The 23,623-nt window shown below is 41.2% G+C and overlaps 1 protein-coding gene across 1 annotated transcript in view; it reads left to right on the top strand.

Annotated features, from left to right (window-relative positions):
• Nucleotides 1-23,623, top strand: part of PTPRN2 (protein tyrosine phosphatase, receptor type, N polypeptide 2) — a 644,397-nt gene that overhangs the window by 536,470 nt on the left and 84,304 nt on the right. Inside the window, exons 13-14 of the mRNA XM_014945055.1 lie at nt 1,325-1,537; nt 22,034-22,228. Coding sequence (XP_014800541.1) covers nt 1,325-1,537; nt 22,034-22,228 — 408 coding nt within the window. The remainder of the gene's footprint in view (nt 1-1,324; nt 1,538-22,033; nt 22,229-23,623) is intronic.

The raw sequence follows: 23,623 nt of genomic DNA, 5'->3' as shown, positions 1-23,623 counted from the left end.
GGGGGGACACAGACCCGTCCTCCTGGTGGCTGTTGGGATTTGGAGGAGGGGCTGGCTGCGGTTTAGGGGAGGGGAGGGAGGCGGAGGGTCCGGCGGTGGCTGCGCGGGCGCGGAGGCGGGCGGCACACGGCTGGCTCTGGGCGAGCCCTGCGCCCGCCCCCCCCGCCGCTGCCCGGGGGTTACAAACCCGGCAAATCCTCCTCCGCTCCGAGCATCCAGGCAAGAAAATCCGGGAGTCTTATTGAACCTGCATTTCCATTAACTCAGCCTCAGCCCCGGCTAATCCGCAGCACTGAAGGCAAGGAGGCTAATTAATGACAAGCTTTTACAGTCAAGACCAGCGATAATTGCTTTGGTGGCCTTTATGATTACAAGATAAAAATGGACCTGGCCTGACATAAGAGCCACTGTGTACACTGCAAGACAGGAGGAAATTAAGAGCTGGCTAGCTGAATACGGAGCAGAAAATTACTAATAGAGGAGAGATAATGAATAGGCCGGCTAGGCATTCATGGGGAAAAATCCATTTTGTTACCACGCGAAATTAGGTGGTGGAAAGGAGTTTGCTAATTGTTCTCATCTTGTAGCAACCAGGACTGAGGCAGGGGCGTGCTTTTCAATTCATTTCCCTGGTAATTGTGAAAGGGGGAATGCAGGCCAAATGAGTCTTGCTGCAATTTGCGCGCCTGGTCTTTTCATTTTCATGTTGCGTTTTTAATTGTTGCTAATATAGCTTATAATGAAGCTAATGAGGGGAAATTATTGTACAACTTTTTAGCACACGGAGACAAGTGAAATGCACTAGAAGGATTCTCTCCTATTGCTGCAAAAATAATAGTAATCTGGAGGAGTTTGGAACTATCGGGCTTTTTTTTTAATCCTTTTCGTTCTACAACAGACAAAAGGAAGGACCGCCGCCTACTTTTTATTATTATTGTTATTATTATTGCTCTGTTTTATTTTTCACCCCAAGAAAAAAAAAACAAACCAATAATCCCGGATTTTGCCCCTGGCAGCCCCTGGCCCTGGATGCGGTCCCGCGGGGCGGTGTGCGGGGCGCGGGGGGAGGGGGGCACGGAGCCGCGGGGCGCGCCGCGCTGATTGCGCGCAGCCGGCGCGCCCGCCTCCGCCTTTCGGTAGTTAAATGCGATCCGGCGGGATGGAAGGGGGACATGGCAGTTGGGGGCTGTCCCTGCCCGTTCCTTTGGCCTCCCTCCTCGGCTGAAAGTTAGCGCTTTTTTTCCCTGACGGGTCTTCCTCCCGCCTCCGCGCTCCTCCGCGATCCGCGCAACTCAGGCGCTGCCCTCTCTCTCCTCCCCTGCAGAAAAACAGCGTCCCGCCGCTCCCGCGGCGCGGGGAAGAGGCAGAATCCGCCAAATTCCTCATCCTCACCCTCCTCTCCCTCGCCTGCATCGCCGGGGTCCTGGCGGCGTCGGGGGTCGCCTACTGCCTCCGCCACCGCGCCCACCACCGCCTCAAGGAGAAGCTCTCGGCCCTGGGGGGCGACGCCGGCTCCGACGCCCCCGCTGCTTATCAGGTAAGGACCGAGCCGTCCGACCCCCGCCCCGCTCCCCCGGGGGGACCCTGCTCGTACCGGGAGCCGAGGGGGTGGGTTTGTTTCCGCCGCTGTCCCCCGCTCCAGCCGTATTCCCGGGGATTCACTCTAGCGGCTTTTTATTGCTGGGTATTAATCTTGGCTATTCTGGTAGTTGTTGTAAATTCGTGCCTAATTAGAAACACAAAAAAAAAAAAAAAAAAGAGAAAAGAAGCCCTTGCCATTGAAATTCTCTGAAAAATAACATTAATATCCATAATCTGTCACCCCTGCCACTATTAATAACAAAAAATCTTTAACATTTATGAGGAATGGATTGCACGGTTATCTGAAGATGTCTCTCTTTTTGAGTAATCGACTTCTTCAGGGTCTGATATGAAAAGAGCCTTTGACCCGATCTGTTGCCACCTTCTGCCATTATTCAGATAAAATGAAATCTAATGCTGATAGATGGGGAGGTGAACCGGGACTGGTTCTGGGAGAACAATGGTAGCAGATGTGTACCCAGTAATACGGGAGGACTGCGCTCAGATTTCCTGAAATAAATCAGAAAGCCCAGGCTTTCTCTTTCGGTTTCAGAAGTATTGGGTGGAGAGACACTCTGCATCTTCCTGAAGTTTGTTTTAGATCATGGCACTTATTTCTTGGTGTGTTATTGCTGTGGTAATGCATGTGTTACAGTCGTATATCACACAGCCCTTGTCTGCTATCCCAAAATATTTGGAGTGTGACCAGGAAAAAAAGAATTCAAGAATGTATAAACATTGTTTCTGTAGTATCTGTGTCTGCTGTGCACCCATAGGGTCTCGCTAATGGCACTCTTCTGTCAAGTTTTATTTTACCCTCTTGTTCTGCTTAGGATCAGACGTTATGGCCTTTCTGTATTCTGGGGCTGAGATAGATTTAAATTGGCAGCTGGGAGTCATACGGGAATAAACTCTTATTTCCTTGCAAAGTTTGGGTCTGCCTGTACCTCTTACGTGTTAAAGATGTAGCAGATTAAGTACATCTCCATAGGCTGGGTCCAGGGAGATTGTAGTACAGAATGATAAATATGAATGTTTCTGTAACAATTAGTATCTTCAGGAGTGATTCTGGTTTTCAGTTTAAATGGAATGTTTGCTGCAAAAAAAAAAAAAAAATCTTTAAATTACATTACATCTTTAGATTTAATGACTTCCAAAGCAACAGAGAGCAAGAACATTTCCAGTGGAAGAAAAAAAAGGAGTGTCCTCCAGGATAAAGTCTGAACAAAACAGCAGTTTGTCCGATCAGTTTTGCTGGCCAAAGAGACTGTGGCCATAAATATTTTTGTTTTGTTTAAATAGGGAACTTGCTGTTGGCTTATTTAAACCACAGAAGGGATAGGTAGTCTTTTTCTTCCATTAAACATGAATACAAGAATTCTTAATTTTAAGAAAAAGCCCCCCAGGTTCCAAACTCACACTTGAAACTGAATTTGTGATAATTAACAGGACAATCTTCCTACTGACAGCTCTAATTAATAGTATCTGTAATTAAAATCGTGCCCTTCCAGCAGGAAAATTGTTTGAATTTCTTGGAGTGACCTTTTTTGCCATTTCTCCTGGGAGTATAGTGGTTAAGTTGATATTGATTTTATAATGAGCTCTGGTTTGTTTAATAAGAATCTGTAATCCAGACACTAAATGAAATGTGTGCTTCATTTCTTCTTCCCAGATTTATATATATTTTAAAAATCTTCCTAGTTAGAGCCGAGAGTGACATTTTCTGTTTAAAAACAACAACAACGCTTTGAGGATGCTGCTCAGTTTTTCAATAGCAAGACTGTATTAATATTCTTTGTTCCTGACCTTTGGGCCCAGTCCTAACCACCTGACTTCTTAAACATTTCCATTGGTTTTTCAAGGGAACTGTAGTCATGAGTGGGAGGAAAAATGTTTTTCCTTAAGCACAAAGGTTTCTAAGGGCTTGGCTCTCCTCCCGTGGAAGTAAATGGGAATTTTGCCATTTGTTTCAATGGCAGCAGTAGGAGGCCCCAGCATAGGCAGACAAAATACTCAGGCAGTCTTGAAGCCGCTGAGTAGCATTTTATCAAAATGAATCACTGAGCCTGGTTCTGTATATAATAAACTATTCACGTGGTTTTGAAGAGAAATAGGATTGAGCCCTTTTCGCATCGTCAAAATCGCCTTATGTTGAGCTGTGTTAAATGTAATGGATATCTGGTGTGATGCATGTTTTGGATAACATCAATTAGGTCTCAGAAAAGCATCAATTACCTTTTTCTCGTCTTCTCTGATACTCATAGGGGAATAATGTAAACCGTATTAATACAGGGGAAGAAAAAAGCAGATAGCTTTCAAAAAACCCTTACTTTGTTTTCTTCTGTTAAATGTTTCCCAAGTATCTACTCGGTTAACTCGGTGTATTTTGAAAATATGAACTATTTCAGCAGCTGCTGCCACTAGACTTTAAAGCATGGTACTCCAATATGTGGCTGCTTACAGCTTAAGTGACAATTCAGACTACTTTTATTTTAATTTGAAGGGGGAAATATCGGTTGCTATAAAAGGGCCTGGCGGCCCAGTGTGATTCAGAGAGAACGCTGAAATATCGCTTCGATTCACATGCTTCTCAAAATGTCAGTGGTTTATATTTTCATATAAACAAGGCTGACCTAAATTTTCAACATTTAGCAGGAGCATTTTTCATCCTAACCCAGTTCAGCCAGGAGAGTTCATTCGGGGTTTTACTCCTTCCTTACTCACCCTGTGAACTTTGAAGAGTTTTTTCCCACAGCTGCTGTCGTGTTTTGGTTGTTTGGTTTGTTTTTTTTTTTTGGTTTGGGTGGGTTTTTTCCGTTCTGCTGAAATACCAGCTTGAGAAGGGGAAAACAGACAAACGGTATTGTCAGGGAAACAGCAGGTTGGCTGTGAAGTCTCCCCCCGTGCCGGAGGCGTAGAGCCCATCAGGCAACGTCACTCCCTTGGGCACTCACCTGCCACCAGGAGCACTTCTTGTCTGAGCCCACTCACCTTCTAGCGTGAGTATTTCTTGTGTAAGTGCCTGCAGAAGGGATCAGACTTGGGCAGAATGGCCAATGTTGCCTAAAAGTTGAAGTAAGAAAATAAAAATCTCAGCGGTGCCCTTGATAAGCTGCCAAAGGGCCGGATGCCGCTTGAGGTTGGTTCTTGGGGTGTTGGGTGAGGCGAGCAGCTGGCCTTCAAGGGGTTAAAGTAACCCTGTTGAAAGACTAAGTCATGATAGGAAGGGTAGATATGCAACTGCAACTTCATCTATCTTTGACTCACTAAACACCAAAATTACAGGCTGGTTTAATTAGTGGCGAAGGAGCTTTTCAAAATGAATAAAAGTAGCGTGTCTCAAAAAAAAAAAAAAGTGTTGCGTGTGCATAAAACACATTTTATACATGAAGGCAGACGATTTCTGCGTCCCTTTTAAACACGTCTGCTGTCCTTTCAAACCACACGTGTGGCGATTAGATAAGTCGGCGGTGCGTTGGGGGCTGACTGAGCAGCGGCGCTCGCCGCCTCGGCGCTGCCCCCGCGCATGCGCACACCTGGGTGTTTAATTGTTGCTCGTGTTGCTTTGATCTTCTTTGAAAAGCAAGTTTAGCATTCTGCAAGCCCACTCTCTGGTCCGGGAGATTAGGGCCGAAGCGTTTTAGGAATTTTCAGCAGACACTCTTTGATTTTATTCTTTTTTTAATTTTTTTTTTTCCACAACGCTGAGCAGATTTTCTTCATGCACTTTTGAGCCTTTAGAACGTCACCCAGAGAAAAAAACGGGCATTCAGGCATCGGGGGCGGGCTGCAAACAGGGCCACTAAGTGCACGTCTTAGTTGTCACCGCTCCCATTAGCGAGCAATTTATTAATGTAATGAGTGTATGTTAGTGACTGCTACTATTTAGGGATGCTCTGTTTGAGTCAGGGTGATGTATTTGTGAGTCCAGCTGAACCCTGGCTTTTGACCCCCATGTGGGCAACGCTGGGTTGTGCGAGATGTTAAATCATCAGCGTGTTTTATACTTTGTGCTGCAGAACTTTACCATGAGCGTGGTCTTCTGCATCACTGATAATGTGCTGCAAAACACTGCCCATAATGGAATTTAAAGGCAAAAGTTAAAATGCACTGAAGCTGGCTTCGGAAAGCCTGCCTTTTAATATTTTATGTCAATAATGTTCGTTTTAATTTTCCTTCATCTCGGCCAAAAGAACTTCCTTTAAAATACGAGGGGGCAAAGACCAAACAGTTTACAATGAAGTTCCTTCTTAAACTGCCTGAAGTATTCAAGGGCACACGAGCTGTGCAGCGTCAGTGCTGCTGGGTCACATCATCAGCTCTTTTAAAAACTTGTTCAAATAACTTGATTTGGCAGGCATATAATTGTAAATTATATGTTAAATTCTACATTATTACATGTATTATATTATATATAAATTATATATTCCTTTGTAAAATACAGTCTTATTAATTACATGATCCTTCTGTATTCAAAGCCACTAAGAACTTCTCTGGGCTTTTATAGGCTTGATCCTGCTGGTGTTTTTGATTTGAGATGTTAAGAACACGGTATTTGTAACAACTACAACAAATATTTTGCTGCAAATGTTTTAAAAGGCTCCAACTGAAAAAATCCACAGGAAACATACTCTCTCCTTAACTATCCTGCCTGTTTTGTGTTTTTAAATGCAGTTAATTCGTTACCTCTAATATGGCTTCATATTTTACACTCTAGACTGGCTTTCATAAGCAAACATGTTATTCTAGACCTTAACGTTAATAGTAATACTGTGTATCAGCTCCTTAGAAAATGGAGTTTTGTGCACTAAGTAAAATGGAATAAAAAAAAAAAAAGGAAAATTTTGCTGTTCTTATTTATCAAGTTCTCAGTCATATTCAAATTACCATCAGGTTTGGGACCAAAGTGAGCTGGGAAACTGGGAATAATCAGTACAATGAAGTATTACCTCAGAGCTATATAAAACTGTTCCATTTTCAGTGACCCTCACTACACTTAAGCAAAAAAGATGTCACTGAGGATGAGATGCATTCAGCATATGAGTATTTAGTAAACAGTTCAGTAAGGAATAGCTTCAGCAAGGATTTTGAATAGATGAAAATTTTGCCTTAGGGCTGAATACTAAGAAGGGCTTGCTTGTGTATTCTTCTGGGAAAACAAAGGACGTAAGGCATTTTTAATCTTTTCCTTTCCTGTGTCCTTATTAAGAGAGGAAAAAAAGATCATCTTGTGACTATACAAAGCAACAGGACAAACTGTAATTGTTTGTAATAAAACATTCACAGGGAGGTGTGTGTAGAAGAGTTGTTCATGTCCATTTAAGTCTGCTTATTGTGTATTATGTGAACAATTTTCTCTATCTTTAATTAGAATTTTGTCTTAAAATAGATTCTCAGGAACCTGCAAATGCATTGTATATAATGTTGTTACATAAACCACTGTAATTTAAGGTGAGACAATTTTCACAATGTACAAAATAGATATTCTACACAGTAGCCATGCAGAGCAATCGTGGGAGAGAAGAAAGAAGCAGGGAGTGTTTTAAGGTGATTAGGAGAGAGCTTACCTTATGTTAAACACTTCATTGAAGTCAGTGGATGGCCAAAGCAGAATGAGGCCAAACAGGAGGTGTACAAATATGGATTTAACTTTTAATCTGTTTTTTATCTGATTAGTGTTGAGAACAAACCACAATTCCTGTGGTGCAGTGGACTATGTAATGCCCTAACCTTGCTTCCTGTGGTAGCCATAAAATAGATTTAAGTGGCAGTAATGTTCAAAAGAGCATTTCAAAATACTGTATAAATTTATAAATCAGCAGAAATCTATCAAATGTGCCTGTTTGATAAATTGGAGTATAAATAAATAGGGGTATGTTACCAATCACGCTGCTAGTGTTTAAAATCAGCTTCAAAATACTGCTTAATGAGAAATGCTCATTTTAAGTGCTCAATGGCACAGGTATTGGAAGGCACTTCAGGAAATCTGTATCTGAGCTTGTCGTGTGTGTTTGAGAGGAGATGTGCTCTCCCATCACCTCCTCTCCTGCTCTGCCCGCTGCTCCGGGGGCACGGCAGGGCAGTGGGGGGAGAACAGCGCTGGCTGTGTCAGGGGGGTTCCTTGGGCTTGGTATGAGGGGCTCTCCTCCAAGATTTTTCCTAGTTAAGAAAATAACTTTTGTAAATGATTCGGTGTTGGAGAAATGGACCTGCCCTGACCAGAGGAGGTTTTACAGAGTGGCAGCGCCGCAACGCTTTTGAGTAAAACACTCTTTACATTAGAGCAGGCGGGTAGAGAGAGAGGTTTTTGGCAGGTATGGAAGGAAAATAAGGAAACACGCAACTGCTGGAGTGCTTGGATGAGAAGGTGCCGTGTAGGTTTAGGTCTGAGTAATATAAACCATCTTTTTCAGGTAGTTGGCTGTTTATCTGCATAGGACTAGAGCAAAGTGGCAGAGAGAAGGTAACGTCGACCCTCTCCTCTTACCCGACTTTGTTTATTTTTCCCTGTCTAAAGAATACAGTGTTTGTGCTTGGTGTTTTGTGGAACAAGGACAAATGTGCTCCAAGCACCTTGCAGTAGAATTTCTGTGTATTTAAGATGTAATAAAATGCTAAGGAAAAAATAGTAGGAGGGGAAATTAAGTTAGTGACTCATTTTTAATTACGGGGAAATCCAGAGTCCTTACCCAAACAGGCATTTCTTAGAAAATGTGGTGGAGGTGCTCTGGACTGGCAGGCTGCATCTCGCCTGGTAAATGAAACCTGTAAATTGTTCAAATGTCTCTGGCACTGTTTCAGGCCAAGCCACCCAACTTCCTCCCAAACAATTTCTCAGCACAGTTAGCACCGGCCAAGGAAAAGACATATATTCATTCACTGAGCAGTTTTCTTAAAAATTTGCCTGTGGCCACCTGGTTTTAGACGTGAGAATTACTGTTGCTTTACCTTTACTCCCCATCCTGGACTGCCGAGCTCCCAAGCTGATCCCGAGATCCTGGGATGCTCCTGCTTGAGAGCCCCCTCCACGCGTCCCTGCCACGTGGCGGGCTGTTTGCCAGCTGAGTGTGGGCTGGTTCTGGATAAGTACAATGGATTGTCTCCCTCTGGTAAATTGATTATGTCCCAGTGCCTCTACGTTATAAAGAAGCCAAAGATAACCACAGCCTTGCCTAATGGGCTGGAGAGTATTTGATCTGCAGTCCCAGGCAGTACCTCATCTCAAGCGTCCCGATTTCTTTCTAGAATAGCTGTACTGTCTTCAGTCACTTTTTTTTTTTTCCTGATGTAATGTAGAAGATAATCAGGCCTGTCTTTCCTACACACTTCTACCCTTTTTTCTGTTTTAGGATTTTCCTTTTTCTTTTGGAGCAGCTCTGTTACCATGTTTCAGGTTTGACACATTCTTCTATTATATATTCTCTGAACGCTCAGGAGCTTACACTGCGATCTGCCTTGCTGAGCCTTTCATATTTCCTCCGAGTGCTGCACTAGAAGAAAAAAAATCATTTTTTAAAAAATGTTTTAACTGGTAATTTATTTTTTTTGCGGAACAAACCTTGTATCAGAGTCATGTTCGCTGGAAGAGAGTAGAAGTTAATTTTGTGTACATAAGGAACTGTTGTAGATGATGTTTGTTGGGTCTTGTAGGACCATGTTGCCTGCGAGCAGGAGCAGGTTGCAGTTTATTCTCTGAAGTCTGTCAGGTACATAAAAAAACATTCTTCTTACTGCTTTCTTCTGGGTACATCTCTCATCCCCCACACCGGTCTCACACAGTGGGCAGTGAGAGGGAGGAGGCGTGGGGGATGCAGGGCCATTTCCATTCTCCACCTCCATGCAGGCAGGGGAGACGTGCTGTGCTCGGCAGCATGCTGGGAGAACAGGTCCATGTCCTGCCCAAAGCCACGGAGATCCCAGCTCCAGCGATCTCTTGTTCTTTCTGCACTGTGTGCTCAGCCTTAGTGAACTTGGCTGTTTTGAGGGACAGATGAACAAAAGCAGGTTTTGAATGCTCAGCTTTCCTCTGCCCCTAGCCCTGTTGTGCAGCTCTTGCAGGGATGTTGCAAAGTTGAACGTTCTATGTGGACTGTGATGTTTTCACTTGTTTTATTTGATGTAAACTGTAAGAGAAGTTTGAGTAGAGCAGACTGGTGCTCTCCTGGGCTCGTGCTGCACAGCTGCTCCAATCTTCCCAAAGGCACGTGTGAGAGGTTGTGTCTCAAGCAGCCTCGGGAGTGTGTGTGACACATGAGGGCAGGGGGACCCACAGATGGCCTGTGTGCAGAACTGCAAAGAGTTGGATGTTGAGGATGTGGTTTTGTTGAGTGGACAAGAGGCCTCATTTCATTCTTCTCAACTTGGACCAAGCTACAGTTCTGGGGATGAGGACCTCCTATCCAAGATGTTTTCCTTTTCATATATTTATATGCACAACAGAGAGAAAACTTGATTGAGTTAATGCAGACCAGCAAGGACAGTAGAGTACTGAGACAGCTCAGCTGATTTCTTTGTACTGTGGTTTTTGCTGTTGCAGGTTCTAAGCTCTCATAGCAGCAGTGTAGGTCACTGCAGGGTAAGTCAGCTGGGCATCCCTGCAGCTCTTGATCTCCCAGTTCAGGTTCTCAACTTTCACTGTGCTGATCCAGTTTTCATCACGTGTATTCTTACAAAACAACTAAACCAAGACTGAAGAAGGGGACTGTAAAAGAACACTCCTAGAAGCTAAATCCTAAAGAACCAGAATTAATTTGGAGGGGGATGGGAGAGAATAGCTTTTGAATTGGAAAAAATAAAATTTAATGTAGGTGGCTTATCCAAAGGAGAAAATGCATGAGGTTTTCTCTAAGCATTGCTGACCAGTTTCTAGACTTTTTGCCAGAAACAAATGAGTGATGTTTTATTGATGTTTGCTTGGGATGACTGCATTCTGAACAAGCACAGATTTTGATCAGGGAAATAGTTTGTTAAATTTTTAATATTTCAGACTGATAAAATCCTATTAATTTTTGCTGCAGTTTTCTGTTTTCCTGTCTAGCAAACATAGTTGCAGGTTTCTTGATGTTTCCTCCTTTTTCCTTCTACATAGGACTGCTGCTGCTCTGCAGAACTGTATTCTGGTAGCATCTTGGAGATCTCAGAAGTGGCTGATCTTGCTCTCCAAAGTGAGAACAGCTCATAGTTATAATGACAAAACTCACTTTTGGTATTGAGTTTACATACTTAATTTGGCTGATTAAAGCCACCCCCTTTCCCCTTATCAAATGTTACCCAACATGGAGATATATGCATTTCATGCAGGTGGGAAGGCTTTTCCTTGGTCGTGCTGTCTGACAACAGCAGAGGAGTGGGCTGCAGTAGAGCCATAACTAGCAACCCTACCCATTTTCTAGTGCTGCTGGGCTGAACATCCCCATAATCGTCAAAAAACATTTTGGACAGAATATTCACCTGTTGGAGAAATATTGATCTTTCCCACTAACTATGACTAGAAGAACAAGAGAAAGATGAAAAGGAAAAATTCAGTATGCTGCTGCTTTTCTGACAGCATGGGGAAAAGAAACTAGGATTTTACCTTTTTCCAACTTCTCTCAACTGGAGTTCATCCTGGCTTCCCGGGAAAGAAAAATGCCTTGTGTGGAGTGAAATGGTGTGATTTGCTGGAAGAGGTTTTGCTGCAGCGGATCACAGCAAAAAGTGAGAGTGGCTGGCTCTCCATGGAAGATAGGAGGAGAAATGTGATGGATCTGAATGTAGTCTGGGGAGCAAGAACAATCTCCATATGTAAATTCATGTTATATAGTGAAATTGTGTCATACAGCATCTCCTTCTGTACTCTGGGGAAAGAGTATGTGCAGTAAAATGTGAATCTGAGCATGTAAATCCCATATACTGTCACCCACGAGAGTGAAATAAAGAGCTGCAATTCCTAATTAACCTCACTGGAAAGCTCTTGGGTGTGAAGTTAAAATATACAGAAGGTTTGCTGAGCAAGCTGTTCCAAATTCCAGCTTCTGTTTGGAGGCCTGGGTCAATCCAATGGCTCTTCAGGCATTGTTGACTAATAATTTTGTTTGCTAGTTTGAGGGCTTTAGAAGTTAATTAAGTATAAATCAATGCTTGAGGCTTCTGTGAGTGCTGGTCACTCCATCGTGGAAGGAACACTACAGAAATGGAGGGAGTGAGGAAAAGGTGACAAGAATGATTAAGGGCACGGAAAATGTGTGAAAAGAAATTGAAAAGACAGATTATTTCTTCCAAAACGGTAACGAGTGGCAGTGTAGTAAAGGAAAAATGTATATAAAATGAGGAACTGAGGAAGAGTGAAACTCTTATGATGTCTTCTGCCCAGGCATCAGGGCAAAGTCATTCAGTTATATTAAATACATAAAATAAAAGACTAATAGAGGAAAAGCTATCTGTGTAATACAACTGCAACACTATTTCTGCAGAATGTTGTTGACGCACAAGTTGTTAGCAGGAATCTCAAAAACTAAAGAAGCATGTGAGAAAAAATATTCTAGGTAATAAAATAGCTGCTAATGTTTTAGAAGATGTCTGTGTCTTAATGCCCCAGGTCTTAAAATAATGCAAAATTAAGATGTGACTATTTTAGGAGCGTGCCTACCTTGTATGTGTTCTGTGCTGTTCCCATAGTGCTTCTTGCAGGCAAACTGGTGCCTCCTGGAGAGGTCCAAGGAGGGTTAACGGCCCCTGTGCTTGCGTGAGTTGGCAAAGGGAAACCCACAAACTGCAGTAATGGCTAAGGAAGCTCTTTTCTGTGAAAGCAAGCACACACTAGCAACTCCTTGCTGCTGCTGTGGGGTATTTATTGGAAGTGGTACCATGGGGCACCAAGATCAGGGACGGTGGGGAGGTCTGCAGCTCCCCTCTGGGCGGGCAGCACCAGGGCACAACCATGGTCTGGTAGAGGGCTTGGTTGTGTGGAGAGGCAGGGGAGAGCAAGGAGAAATGACCATTTTTGCTGTTGTTGCTGTTTTCTCCAAAATGTGAAGTCTCCCCGTGTCTCTCACTATCAGTAGTAAGATCTGAGTATAAAATCTCTCTGTTTTTGCAACATCTCCTGTAACACTGAGAGAGAAAAATCTTCAAAGATTAAAAATGTTGGTTAATATTTCTACATATTCACTATGTGTGTCTGTTATCAGAGACACAAGGGAACTCATACATACTATTTTTTCCATAGTTCAGGAGAGCTCCTCTGTATTACCAAGTTTTTTTTATTCATAATAACCTACTCTGACTTACTAGTAGCTTTGTGCTTTATGGATTCTATTTTTTTTTTTTAGACTGTTTCCTAGTTCACAAAATTTGGATTTGTTGCTTCTAGCAAAGTTGAAGCAGAGACTTCATTTTTATTTTCAGTCGGGAATGGGTAGAAAGCAATGACTTTAGTTTTCAAATCAGGAGAGGGTAGTGACTGGCAATTTCAACTGTCATGATAGGAGATGTTACCAAAAAAGATTTTCTCTGACCACCCTTGATAAATCCTTCCTTACCCCAGCATCACATCTTAGATGTGTAGCCACCTTCTATGAAAAAAAAAAAAAAAAAAGCATTTGAGGTTTTTGGAAGTTTTTAGGACTTCTTTTTGTATTTCTCTGTTTGATTTTATTACCTCTGTTATCATGAATGCAGTTACATAGGCTTAAGGAGAAGCAATAGTAATCTTTGGAATGGGGTAAAATAACATTTTTAGACATAAACTTGTGGCTATATGTTTGTTTCTTTCGGAGCTAGAAGCGCATGCTGAGTCCTGCTGGCGAGCTGGGAATTCTTATTTCTAGCAGAAATGATCTCCCATTTTTAGTCCTGCAGGGCAATAAAATAGTGGACTACACAGCCTTAATGTATATCTTTCTTGAGAAACTACAGCTGCCTTGGGACCGCATTTTTTGCCTGCTTTGGGCCCCAGGCAGCTATAAACGCTGGGAGTGGAAACGGAAACATTTGTGGCAGTTCTCTTTTAGAGCGCTGGCATCGGCTGGAAGCTGGTTGGGCTTTGGGTGGGTTAGACAAAATCAAAATTCATGATGAATTTGCAGATGGTTCTGCATGGCCTTTCAGGTTAATTCGATCGTTACTAGGGTTTATTTGTAACCCATCCTGTGCTGTGTGGCTCTCACTGTGCTAGTGGTGAATTTACTGTGCAAATTCTTCTTAAGAAGCAGCTGTGCCCTCATGTGCATATATTTGAGTTAGTTAAGATGAACAAAATATGGAAAAGGTAAAGTTTGTTTTATACATTATTTTTCTCTGTCTAGTTACTCCTTAAGAAACCTTTCCTCTCCCAGCTTCATACTTACCATATACTTGTAAAATGCTGCATGCAACCACACCTGAAATGTGGGAAATGCAATTTAGAAACCAACTTTGTTGGTTTCCTTAAAGGAAATACATTCCTTTTTGTGTGTGTGGCAGGTAGGTAGATCTCATATCCTGCTGTTTCCAGAATTAAAGCTGTCTGAATTGCGAGACCAGTAATGCTCCGACACTGTCAGGGCCACCCTGAGAAAGACCTGGGTGCTTTTATGCTAGTATATCTCTGGTGATTTCAGGTCTGTGGTTTGCAAATCTTTCCTATTAGAGGTAGACCCTGGTTTCCTTGGAGGCATCCAGGTAGTCTCTTTAAATCCCACGAGAAAGGACCATGTGGTCATTATGATCATGATGTCATCATGCAGGGAAAATACCAGTTCAAATAATTTTAAAGAAACACGAACTTTCCTTGTGTATCTTCTGTCTTTGAAGTCCAGTGTACTGCAGTCATGTTGAGTCAGGCATCTGTTTCGTAAAACCTTTTAGAAATAAAGGCTATAAATTGTTGTATTCACACACTCCCTTAGAGTGGCATCTTCTATTTTTTGGATTGGAAAAGCCCCCAGTACAGTAACCTAAACGTGGTCTTCAACTTTCACTGATCCTCTGGAAAGCAGTATTATCCCCAAAGATGCCTGTGCTTCCGTGGTGTGGATAGCAGGGAAAACACCCTACCGTTATCTCAGGGAAATATCATTAGACCTGTGCAGACACGTCTTCCTTGGCAACGTGAGCCGTGTAAAAGGCCTCTCCCTCCATCAGGGGCTTCTGGGCTATTTAGATGTCTGTCTTATTGATGAGAGGTCACTCAGGAATTAAAGTAAAAATATTCCCCTAAACTGTGTTGCATAGTCAGTGTCTTCAGTTCTGTGCAAGCCAGAAATCTTCACATCGACTGAACTTCTACAAGCCTGTAATGGCTTTTTGCTTGTTTGATTTGGTAGGATAAGACTGTGAAAATGCTTGAATTTAAAGAGGGGGAATAAAACAAATAAATACAAATAAAGGAAAAGTAACTTTCCATATAAAGACAGCTATATTTTCTTTGCCTTTCCCCTCTTGCATGGCCTCTACTTTCTTTATGTACATGAAGAAAGGAGAATCGTAATTACGTGGGTCACCACCAGGAAACACTCAGAATGCTAAAATAATCGAAATTTTTTATTTCACAGACCATACTCAAAGGTGGGGTTTTGTTAGGAAAATGAGTCTCAAGCCTGTGTTTGGATGCAGTGCTCTCAAAGAGAAACAGCAGCCCTGCCTTTTATGTTATTTGAAAGGCAAACAAAGCAAAACCCCTACACCGATTCTCAGAGATATATAAAGAGGGTGGTGCGGTACAAGAGGGCAGATAATAAACTGAACTGGACAGACTGAGGATATATTGACAATCAAATAAATACACTTTCCTTTTTTTATTTTTCTTTTTCACCCCCCCCAGATCTGTCACATACAAGACTAGATAAATGTGAATCGTACAGAGTATGAATATGTAATGATAACGTTTGATGCTGTGGCAGAGATGAGGTCTCTCAAAATATTACTTTCAGACATTTTTCCAATATCTCCCTTTGTTCCTTTTCTGCAGGCACACTGATCTCAGTAGTTGCCTTTTCTGGCAAGCATAGAAAATATATGTACAAATATTCTACATGTGTAAACAGCTCTTTTACTCCTGGACAAAAAGTATGTAAAAATGAAACTAAAGCTTGAAAGTATGTTTCAATGACTCAAAAATAAATGGTAATAAAGCTATAATTATCCCCAAAGCTACAACACAGTAAATAAGTTAAAGTTAAATTTATAACACCTGCAAGCATATTAAGTATGCAAAAGCAAAACAAAGGCGGGCAAATGACTTTAGCTTCACCCTGTAGTAACACTAAGCAAATTTAGTTAGAGAATAATGATGTTTGTAGTCCTAGATTCATTTGTTTAAAAAAAATGAGCTTACCTTATTTTTTCATTTTTTAAATCTCACTGTGTTACGACTGCATCTATAGCAGAATGGTTAAATCCATGCTGTACGTGCAGAGCTCAGCTCATCCTGTGAATGCCTCCTTAATTTAAAGGAGAGTGAGGCTGCTATTTAATTAAATTTATTAAAGCTGAGAAGAAAAGCATTTTTAATGATCTTATCCTTTGATACCTGGCATATAAAAGGTTACACATATTCTTAGTTTTCATTGTATGTTTTGTCATAAAGTATAGCCTTGAATCCTTTAGAATTAATAGTCATAATTCTTAATTTCAAATTTCAACAAAACAATTTTGTTTCGCATGTAAAATGAATACAGTGTTATTGTGATCATGCCTGCTTAAAGCAGATTTGTTTCTGATAGAAAATTAGGCAGGTCAGGTTGAAAGGGCTTGGTGTACACTCAGCTATCATTTTTAATAAGCAGTGATTTCTTTGTCTAAATTCTCTGCATTTTTTTTAATAATTATACCATGGAAGGATATAGTCTCTTCTATGTTTTGTTAATTCTGAAAATAATTGTGCCACATTTGTTTATGGACTCATTCAGGTGACTTCCATTTGAATTTGTTAAGCAAAAGACTTCTGAATGTGTGGAGATGTCAGGCCTGTTTCCTGGACTTTATTTTTTGAATTCTGTAAATTTGGAGATCAGTTGCAAAAACAGGTTATTTTCATTAATAGTAATGAAATTATATTTCTTTTTCTAAATAAATTGGAAAGTTGGAATTACCCTCAGATCCCAGGTTCCTATTAAGCAGATTTGAAGTGAATGTGAGCAGAGAAGAGCAGTATGGTAGATATGAATCTATTTTCATTTATTTTGGACAGAACGATTTTGTTTACAATGCACCTGGTACCAGCTAGATGAGAACGAGTCACTTGCCATGGTTGGTGACTGGACTCAAACTATCTTGAGATATTGCCTGCTGAATTTTCATTCAGTAGGTGTATTTTAATGAACAGCAACATCGTCACTGCAGGCAGCAGGTGGCGTGGAAAGCCGAGGTGCACATCGGCCAGCTCTTACCCCAGATGCCCAGGTCAGGTCTTTCGCCTGTAACGTGCCTCCCTGAGTTTTTTCAAATTCCGTTTTTGCAAACAAGACAAATGAAAAAGAATTCAATATTGACCATTCAGGCCTCAGTTCCAGCTGGTTTTAGTTTCATGCTTGCCTATACTCTTAGTCCTTACCAGAGTGTATATGTAGGTTTCTCTCCAAACCCAAACATTTTAGAAAACTGTGTGGTCTTAATGGGTTTTCCAGATACGTACTGTATTGATGGAAGATTGAAATTTCTCAAAATTATAATTTGTTGTCTTGCCCTTCTGTGACGCTGATGGCTGTCATGCCTCACAAAGCCAAGTGGCCACAAAGCCACTTTTGTCACTGGCTGGGGACATCCAGGAGAGGTGGTCTAACGCTTGTAGTGGTAAGCAGGTTGCATCTCCAAATCAGACCTGGGCAGGTATCTGTGGGGTTCATTTCTGAACAGGCACAATGTCTGCTTGGTTGAAAGCAGAGTTTCTTACCTCTTTGAGTTCAAGACCCACCTAACAAAGCAGCCTGGTAAGGCTGGCTCTCCATCCCTGTGGTGTTGTCCATTAGGAGCAACAAGTTCTTTAAATGTGGATAAACTACATCTATGCCGTGATGCGGTTCATTCACAGGTGGACTGTATGGATTTGAAAATCCATTTGTTGTACCTGAGGAAATACTTGTTGCTTTGTGCTTCTTCGTGTCTCTGTGAGAACAGCCAAGTGTTAGGAACACTTTAAAAACCTCCTTGGAAGAGGTCCAGGGGTTTTCTGAGAATACTGTTTATGGTTTGTTTAAGGTTATCAATTATGTCTTGAATAAAAAGCTCTCTACAGATGATCATTGTGCTGTACTTTGAACTCATTTAACTGGACATTATTTACAGAATATTTATCTTGGTTATGGCAGTTTTTGTCACACAGCAATATTACTTTTCCATTATATACTGCATGTGACCGCCACATAAGTTTGATAATAAATGCTGGGAAATAAAAAACAGAGTAAGTGCCTCAGTACGATAGCAATTCCCATGTGATGGGAAATAATGTCATAAACTTCAAATTACCTTTTAAATAAATGTTTACGTCCAACCCATCCATTAGATCATAGCCTGAAGGGTCAGGAGGATCATTTCTTCATATTTCACTGTATGCATTATGATTGCTTTTTTAGGTGTAAATGATGTTTTTAGATGAAGAATGGCACTCGAACTATACACAAACAACAGCTAGACATTACTGAGTCGCAGTATGGCAGAAATAGCCTCAGCCACTTGGCTAAATATAGAAGTGCAGCAGTAAATTGAATTCATTCTTAGAAAATATTTTTAATGGTGTACGTGCTGAGACGATACAGAAATACAGCTCGTGTCATTCTCACAGTTTGCAGCTTTGACATTTTTGTCAAGTTTAAATTCTAGTTCTGGTTTGGTAGATGGCTGATTTGCTAAATGCTTATGAGAGTAAAGATTTTGGAGAGCAGGGGAGAGCATACTTGAGCGTACAGAGAAGAGTGCAGGTGACAGATACCATATTAATGACGCTCTTAACCATCTAGGGTTTTGTGCACCTTTGAAGTGATGGCGCCTCCGTAAGTGCCCAGGGATGGATGGTGTTCCTCTGAGAGCACCCCGTGTGAAACACCCAACATGTTGAGACCCTGCTGTTCCCAGTGCCTTTCGTAGGAATAGGACAGAGCTGCCCATCTCAAGTATGAAGCTAACCCAAATCCCACATCTAGACACTTCCCTGCTCTGAGCTGGACCTCCCTAGTCCATGTGTCCTTCAGGAACCCACTTGGCTGCTGAAAATCACGCATCAAAGCTTTTATATGTGGTGGTGTGAACTGTGTTACCCCTGCAGCGCTAGGCTAAAAACCCAATGGGGAGTTGAAACAGTTGGGCCAGCAGAGAGGTGGCTTTGAGGGAGCAGAGCTGTAGGTGTCCTGAGACTGCTGACGTGCATGTGGGGATGGGGCAGGTTCCTCAGCCTGGACTGGGCTGGCTGGGAGTTGGGGAAGGAAGAGCAGTCAAGGGCCCTTAGACCAATCTGGAAATAAACAAAAAACTTCTGTTTACAGGCAGGGGGAAAACCATTGTCTTGGAGATTTGAAACACCAATCAAGAAATTCAGTGGTGTTTTTATTGCAACTGTGATTTGACCTTCCTGTTTACATTAAAAATTTTTTATGGTTGTGTGCAGTGACGTGGTTGCTTTGTTTGAGGTATTTGACAGTTACAGCAGTTCTGGGAATAATTGTTTTGCTTCTATATATGTCAGGAAAGAAATATGTTAATATTTGAGATCATGTTGTTTGTGGTTTTTTTTTTTTAAACTTGCTTATATTTACTGTGTTTCTCAACCTTAACCTCTTTCATGAGGACCACGAAGACGTTACACTTAGTTTTAAAACATTTCTTAGTAACATGTTACATATTTTATGTCCAAACCATTCTTTTTAGTGGAAGGTTAACCTACTCTAGAACCAGTTGGCTATAATATTGCTTCTTTTGTCATTATCATTTGTGTAAAAATGGTATATTAATTTTTTAGAGTACACTTGATCCTGATTCTTTTTTGTTAGCAGAGGTCTATAATCCTTTCCACAGCAACCACTTGTAAAAGCAGAGGATTATGACTTGAGGCAGGATATGAGCAGCAGGAACAGATCAACTTAAAAACAAAGATCCTGTTTGAGTACAAATGCTATTGTTAGCACAGAGTTGGGGTGAGTCAAGTGGCAGGATGTCTATTAGAATATAATAAATTCATATCTATGCCACATGGCATGCTAACCAGAAGACACATCCTTTTAGCAGTTATGTGGTAGACTACATATTTTTATACCTTTACTTGTTATACTTTTGCCTAGTCCAATAAGCCATTCTCCTTGATAATGGCTTCTATCTAAACATCTGAACAGCTTTTCGGTTTTCTGTAGATTTATTTTTCTAAATAAAAGTTTCTATACTGTTACACTTTTCCTGAAGTCTGCTAAAAGCAGGGATTTGAAATTACACTTCCACAAGGTCATTCTGAGGTTAGTAATAGCCATTTTGGACTATTGCTATCTTTTCTTATGACATGTATGATCCTTCAGAGAAAAGGAGAAGGAGTGGTATTTTTTCCCCTTGTCCCTATATTCAAAAAATAAATAAATACGATAACATTTTTTCCTTTATTAAAAAGTCTTGGTTTTAATACCAGTAGTTTAACTGACCTATCTAACACTAATATATGTGACTCCATTTAAAAGTATTTGTAAAGTTGGGGTTTTTTTCCTAGTATTTTTCCTGTTAAGGTCAGAAGGAAGTAACAAAGGTACCAAGTGACAGAAAATATTCTAGCGAAGTGTGGAAAACACCCTATGTTTTGTAAAAATTAAAAAATATTTTACATGGCATGGATACAATTAGTAACTATACAAAATGCAGTGATGGAGTCAGGTAGCAGTTTTATTTAGGACAGTCTGTACAGTTATTGCAACAACATACAAGAAGTAATCTGTGCTTCTCAAAGCACAGATTTTTGTAATAGACAAAATATATCCTGTTTATATATGATACACTGAAGCAAAATCTGTACCTTAATTTTTACATGCATATATGTGTATTGCACATGATAAAATAGTAAAATTCCATAGAAGCATCTCTAATGGCAAGTCAAATAGAAGCTTTGGGAGAAGAAAATGGTTGGAGGGGGTCTTTCATCATTGCCGTGTGGTGCCAAGGGGAGCCTCAATATAATGATTTCAGTGGGTTTGTTTGAGTGCTTGCTACTGCTTAGATTAGGGTCCCTCTTTAGTGTCCTAAAGTTTGCAATGTTAAAAAAACCCACACCACCATAGTCTTAAAGTTATGTTTCTAACCCCTGTCTGAAAAGAAGATTTTATTGTGCTTGATATATGGAGGTTTTCAGATCATCCTACTGATGGCACTTGGGCTGCAACTATATTATCAATGAATAAGAAAACAGAAGCCGTGGCATTTCAACAGTATGAATTCTTCAGACTGTATTATTTTGTTAGCCTGAGGCAAGAAACTGTGCTCTTAGTACTCGTCCGTGCAGAATGAGTAATCTGAGACAAATGTGTAGCCACACCGCGTGTGCAATGGGTCCAGATACTATGGACTAGCTGATCTTGCTGTGCGCCACAGGCAGCCAAGTATCTCTCATGGACAATGGACATATGTTAAAAAATGGTAATTTTCTTACGTTGTCTGGGATTTCACCACACATAACTGATTCTAAAAGCATTATAACAGTGACGTTGTAACTATAGGTCTGTTTATCCCATTACAGTCAGAATTTTACACTGTAAGGAGTTGCTTTTACCAGCAGGATTTTCTGTTACCTATCCAGGATTCTGTATTTTTATGTGAATTCTATGTATGGGAGCAACTGAAAATGCGTATTCCCAGTGCGATCTATTTCAGTGTTTTACCGGGGCTTGCATTAGCATGTGTGATAGCTTGCATTTTCTTTCTTCGCCAAAGCTGCTTAAACAATACAATGACAGATTTCTGCTTTTATTCTTCGTTAATGTCATTCTTCATCCTCCCTGCCCCACATCAGGGAGGAAGTGTTGTGAGTTTGCTATTTTAATGAAGAGAAATGAGGCATCTATCAACCGGGATTTATACTGGAGAGCACATCAATTCAGTTGCCTTGAGCTTGCTGAGTTTGCATATCCAGGGCCAAGTAGCGCTCTCAATTACTCCCGTGCAACCCCATTAACTTCAGCAGGTTGCACAGTTCAAAAGTGGCTTCACAGAACGCAGGGCGGTGTTAAGGGGGAAAAGAGGATATCTGATAGAGAAGTCAAACTCCAAAATATTATTTTTGGTTATCTAAAAGGAGATGTGTGTACAGTCATAATTACACTTTTGAAAGGTTAGGGTAGTCATCATGTAGTAATTTCATTGAGCATCTCTTTGTAGATGTGCCTAACAGAACAGACAGCCTCCCAAAAATCACTGCAGTGAGGGGGAAAACACTTCCAGCCCTGGAAACATATTGTAAATCATATGTCTTTAGTTGACTGTATCCTGTAATTACTCTTAACCGTAGGTTGTTTCTTCCTTTTTCTCTCTCTAGGAGCTATGCCGTCAGCGCATGGCAGTGAAGACGTCTGATCGCCCGGAGCCCCTGCACGCTTCTCGAATAAATAGTGTGTCTTCACAATTTAGTGATGGACCCATCCCCAGCCCCTCGGCCCGGAGCAGCACGTCATCCTGGTGCGAGGAGCCAGTCCAGTCCAACATGGACATCTCCACCGGTCACATGATCTTGGTAAGGTGATTTTTTGTCTTACCAGCACAAAAAATGTTATCAGAATTTAATGTACCTGCTCAGCTTTTGGAAAGAGCTAATTTTAAAGAAAGGGAAGCCGTCTTTTCACAGGTAAAAGATATTCCTGAGCTTTGTTGGTAATCTTAGCTTTGTATAATTAAAACTAAAGGGATTTTTATTTCTGTTTCTTTTCCATTATATTGGGTTTTTACCTCTCTGGGGAACATGCTTTTATCTTGGACATACAAATTGTCTGCGTGCTTGCTTTAAAAAGATAAGCCCTCTGTCCATTTTTGTTCTGTTAATTTATGTTTACCTCAGCTTGGACAACTGAAGAAAACTACTGAATTTCTGATCAGCTTGCTGCTTTTTCTCATGTACCTTCATTGTGCAGAGGGATCTGAGCTGTGAAGGCAACAGAATATTAGTGATATGGAGCAATTTCTTTTCCATTACCCTTAGAAAAGGGATCTGAATTGTGAGCCAAGCCTGAATTTTGTTGCCCTTGGCTGGATTTCTTCCAAGCTGGATCTCTTCTATGTTTAAAATGATCCAAATACGTTGTATTGATGGATTCTGCACGGAAAAACTTGGGTTGCTTCCAAATACGACTTGTAACCTGTGTCATTGTAGAAGATGGACATTTGGAGATCTGTGTGTATGTGAGAAATGGCTTTAGCAGCCCAGGACAAAGTCCAGTGACTGGGCTTGTTGCTGGTTGTTTCCCTCTGGTAGTGTCCTGCTGGAATTGCTGCAGAATAATCCCCCATTTGTTTTTTGTGCTGTATTTTTCTCCTCCTTTAAATATTTGCTGTCTTGGTAGAGTGCACTGAAATGAGCTGGGAAGAAGTTAGGTGATGGTGAAGATGATGAGTCAGGTGTTATTTTGCTTTCTATATTTGATTTCTGCTATTTATTATCATGGTTGATCTAAAGTAAACACCCTTCCCAGTTGGTAGCATTGCTATGCTTTTGGAAACTTCCCTGTTGATTTATTTATGCACCACGGAGATGTGAACTCACCAGTGGGGTTTCTCAGAAGAAATCTTCTCTCCACCATGCTGTACTTTTGGGTCATAATTTTTAAGCTTTCTTCTCTCTTTTTCTGAACTTATATTTGAAAGTACTGCTTTCTCAGATATTTTTCGAATTCTTATAATCCACTTCACCTTCTGGAGAATGGAGTGAAGGCAGGGAAAACCCATCGATCTAATTTGACCTCAGCCAAGTTACTGACCTCCTTCAGCCTTGATCAGGTCAGCTATAAAACTGAGCAGAAGCAGGGCAAGCAGATGCTTCATCAGAGTATGTCGTCATGAGTAAATACTTCTTCCTCAGCCCCTGCCTATTCCTCCCCCAAAACAGGGGTTAAGTATTATGCTAAAATCTGGAATA

Source organism: Calidris pugnax, unplaced genomic scaffold (assembly GCF_001431845.1).
Source record: "Calidris pugnax isolate Ruff unplaced genomic scaffold, ASM143184v1 scaffold54, whole genome shotgun sequence".
Lineage (NCBI taxonomy): Eukaryota > Metazoa > Chordata > Aves > Charadriiformes > Scolopacidae > Calidris > Calidris pugnax.
The sequence above is the reverse complement of the archived record's forward strand: the minus strand, read 5'-3'. Positions and strand labels throughout refer to the sequence as shown.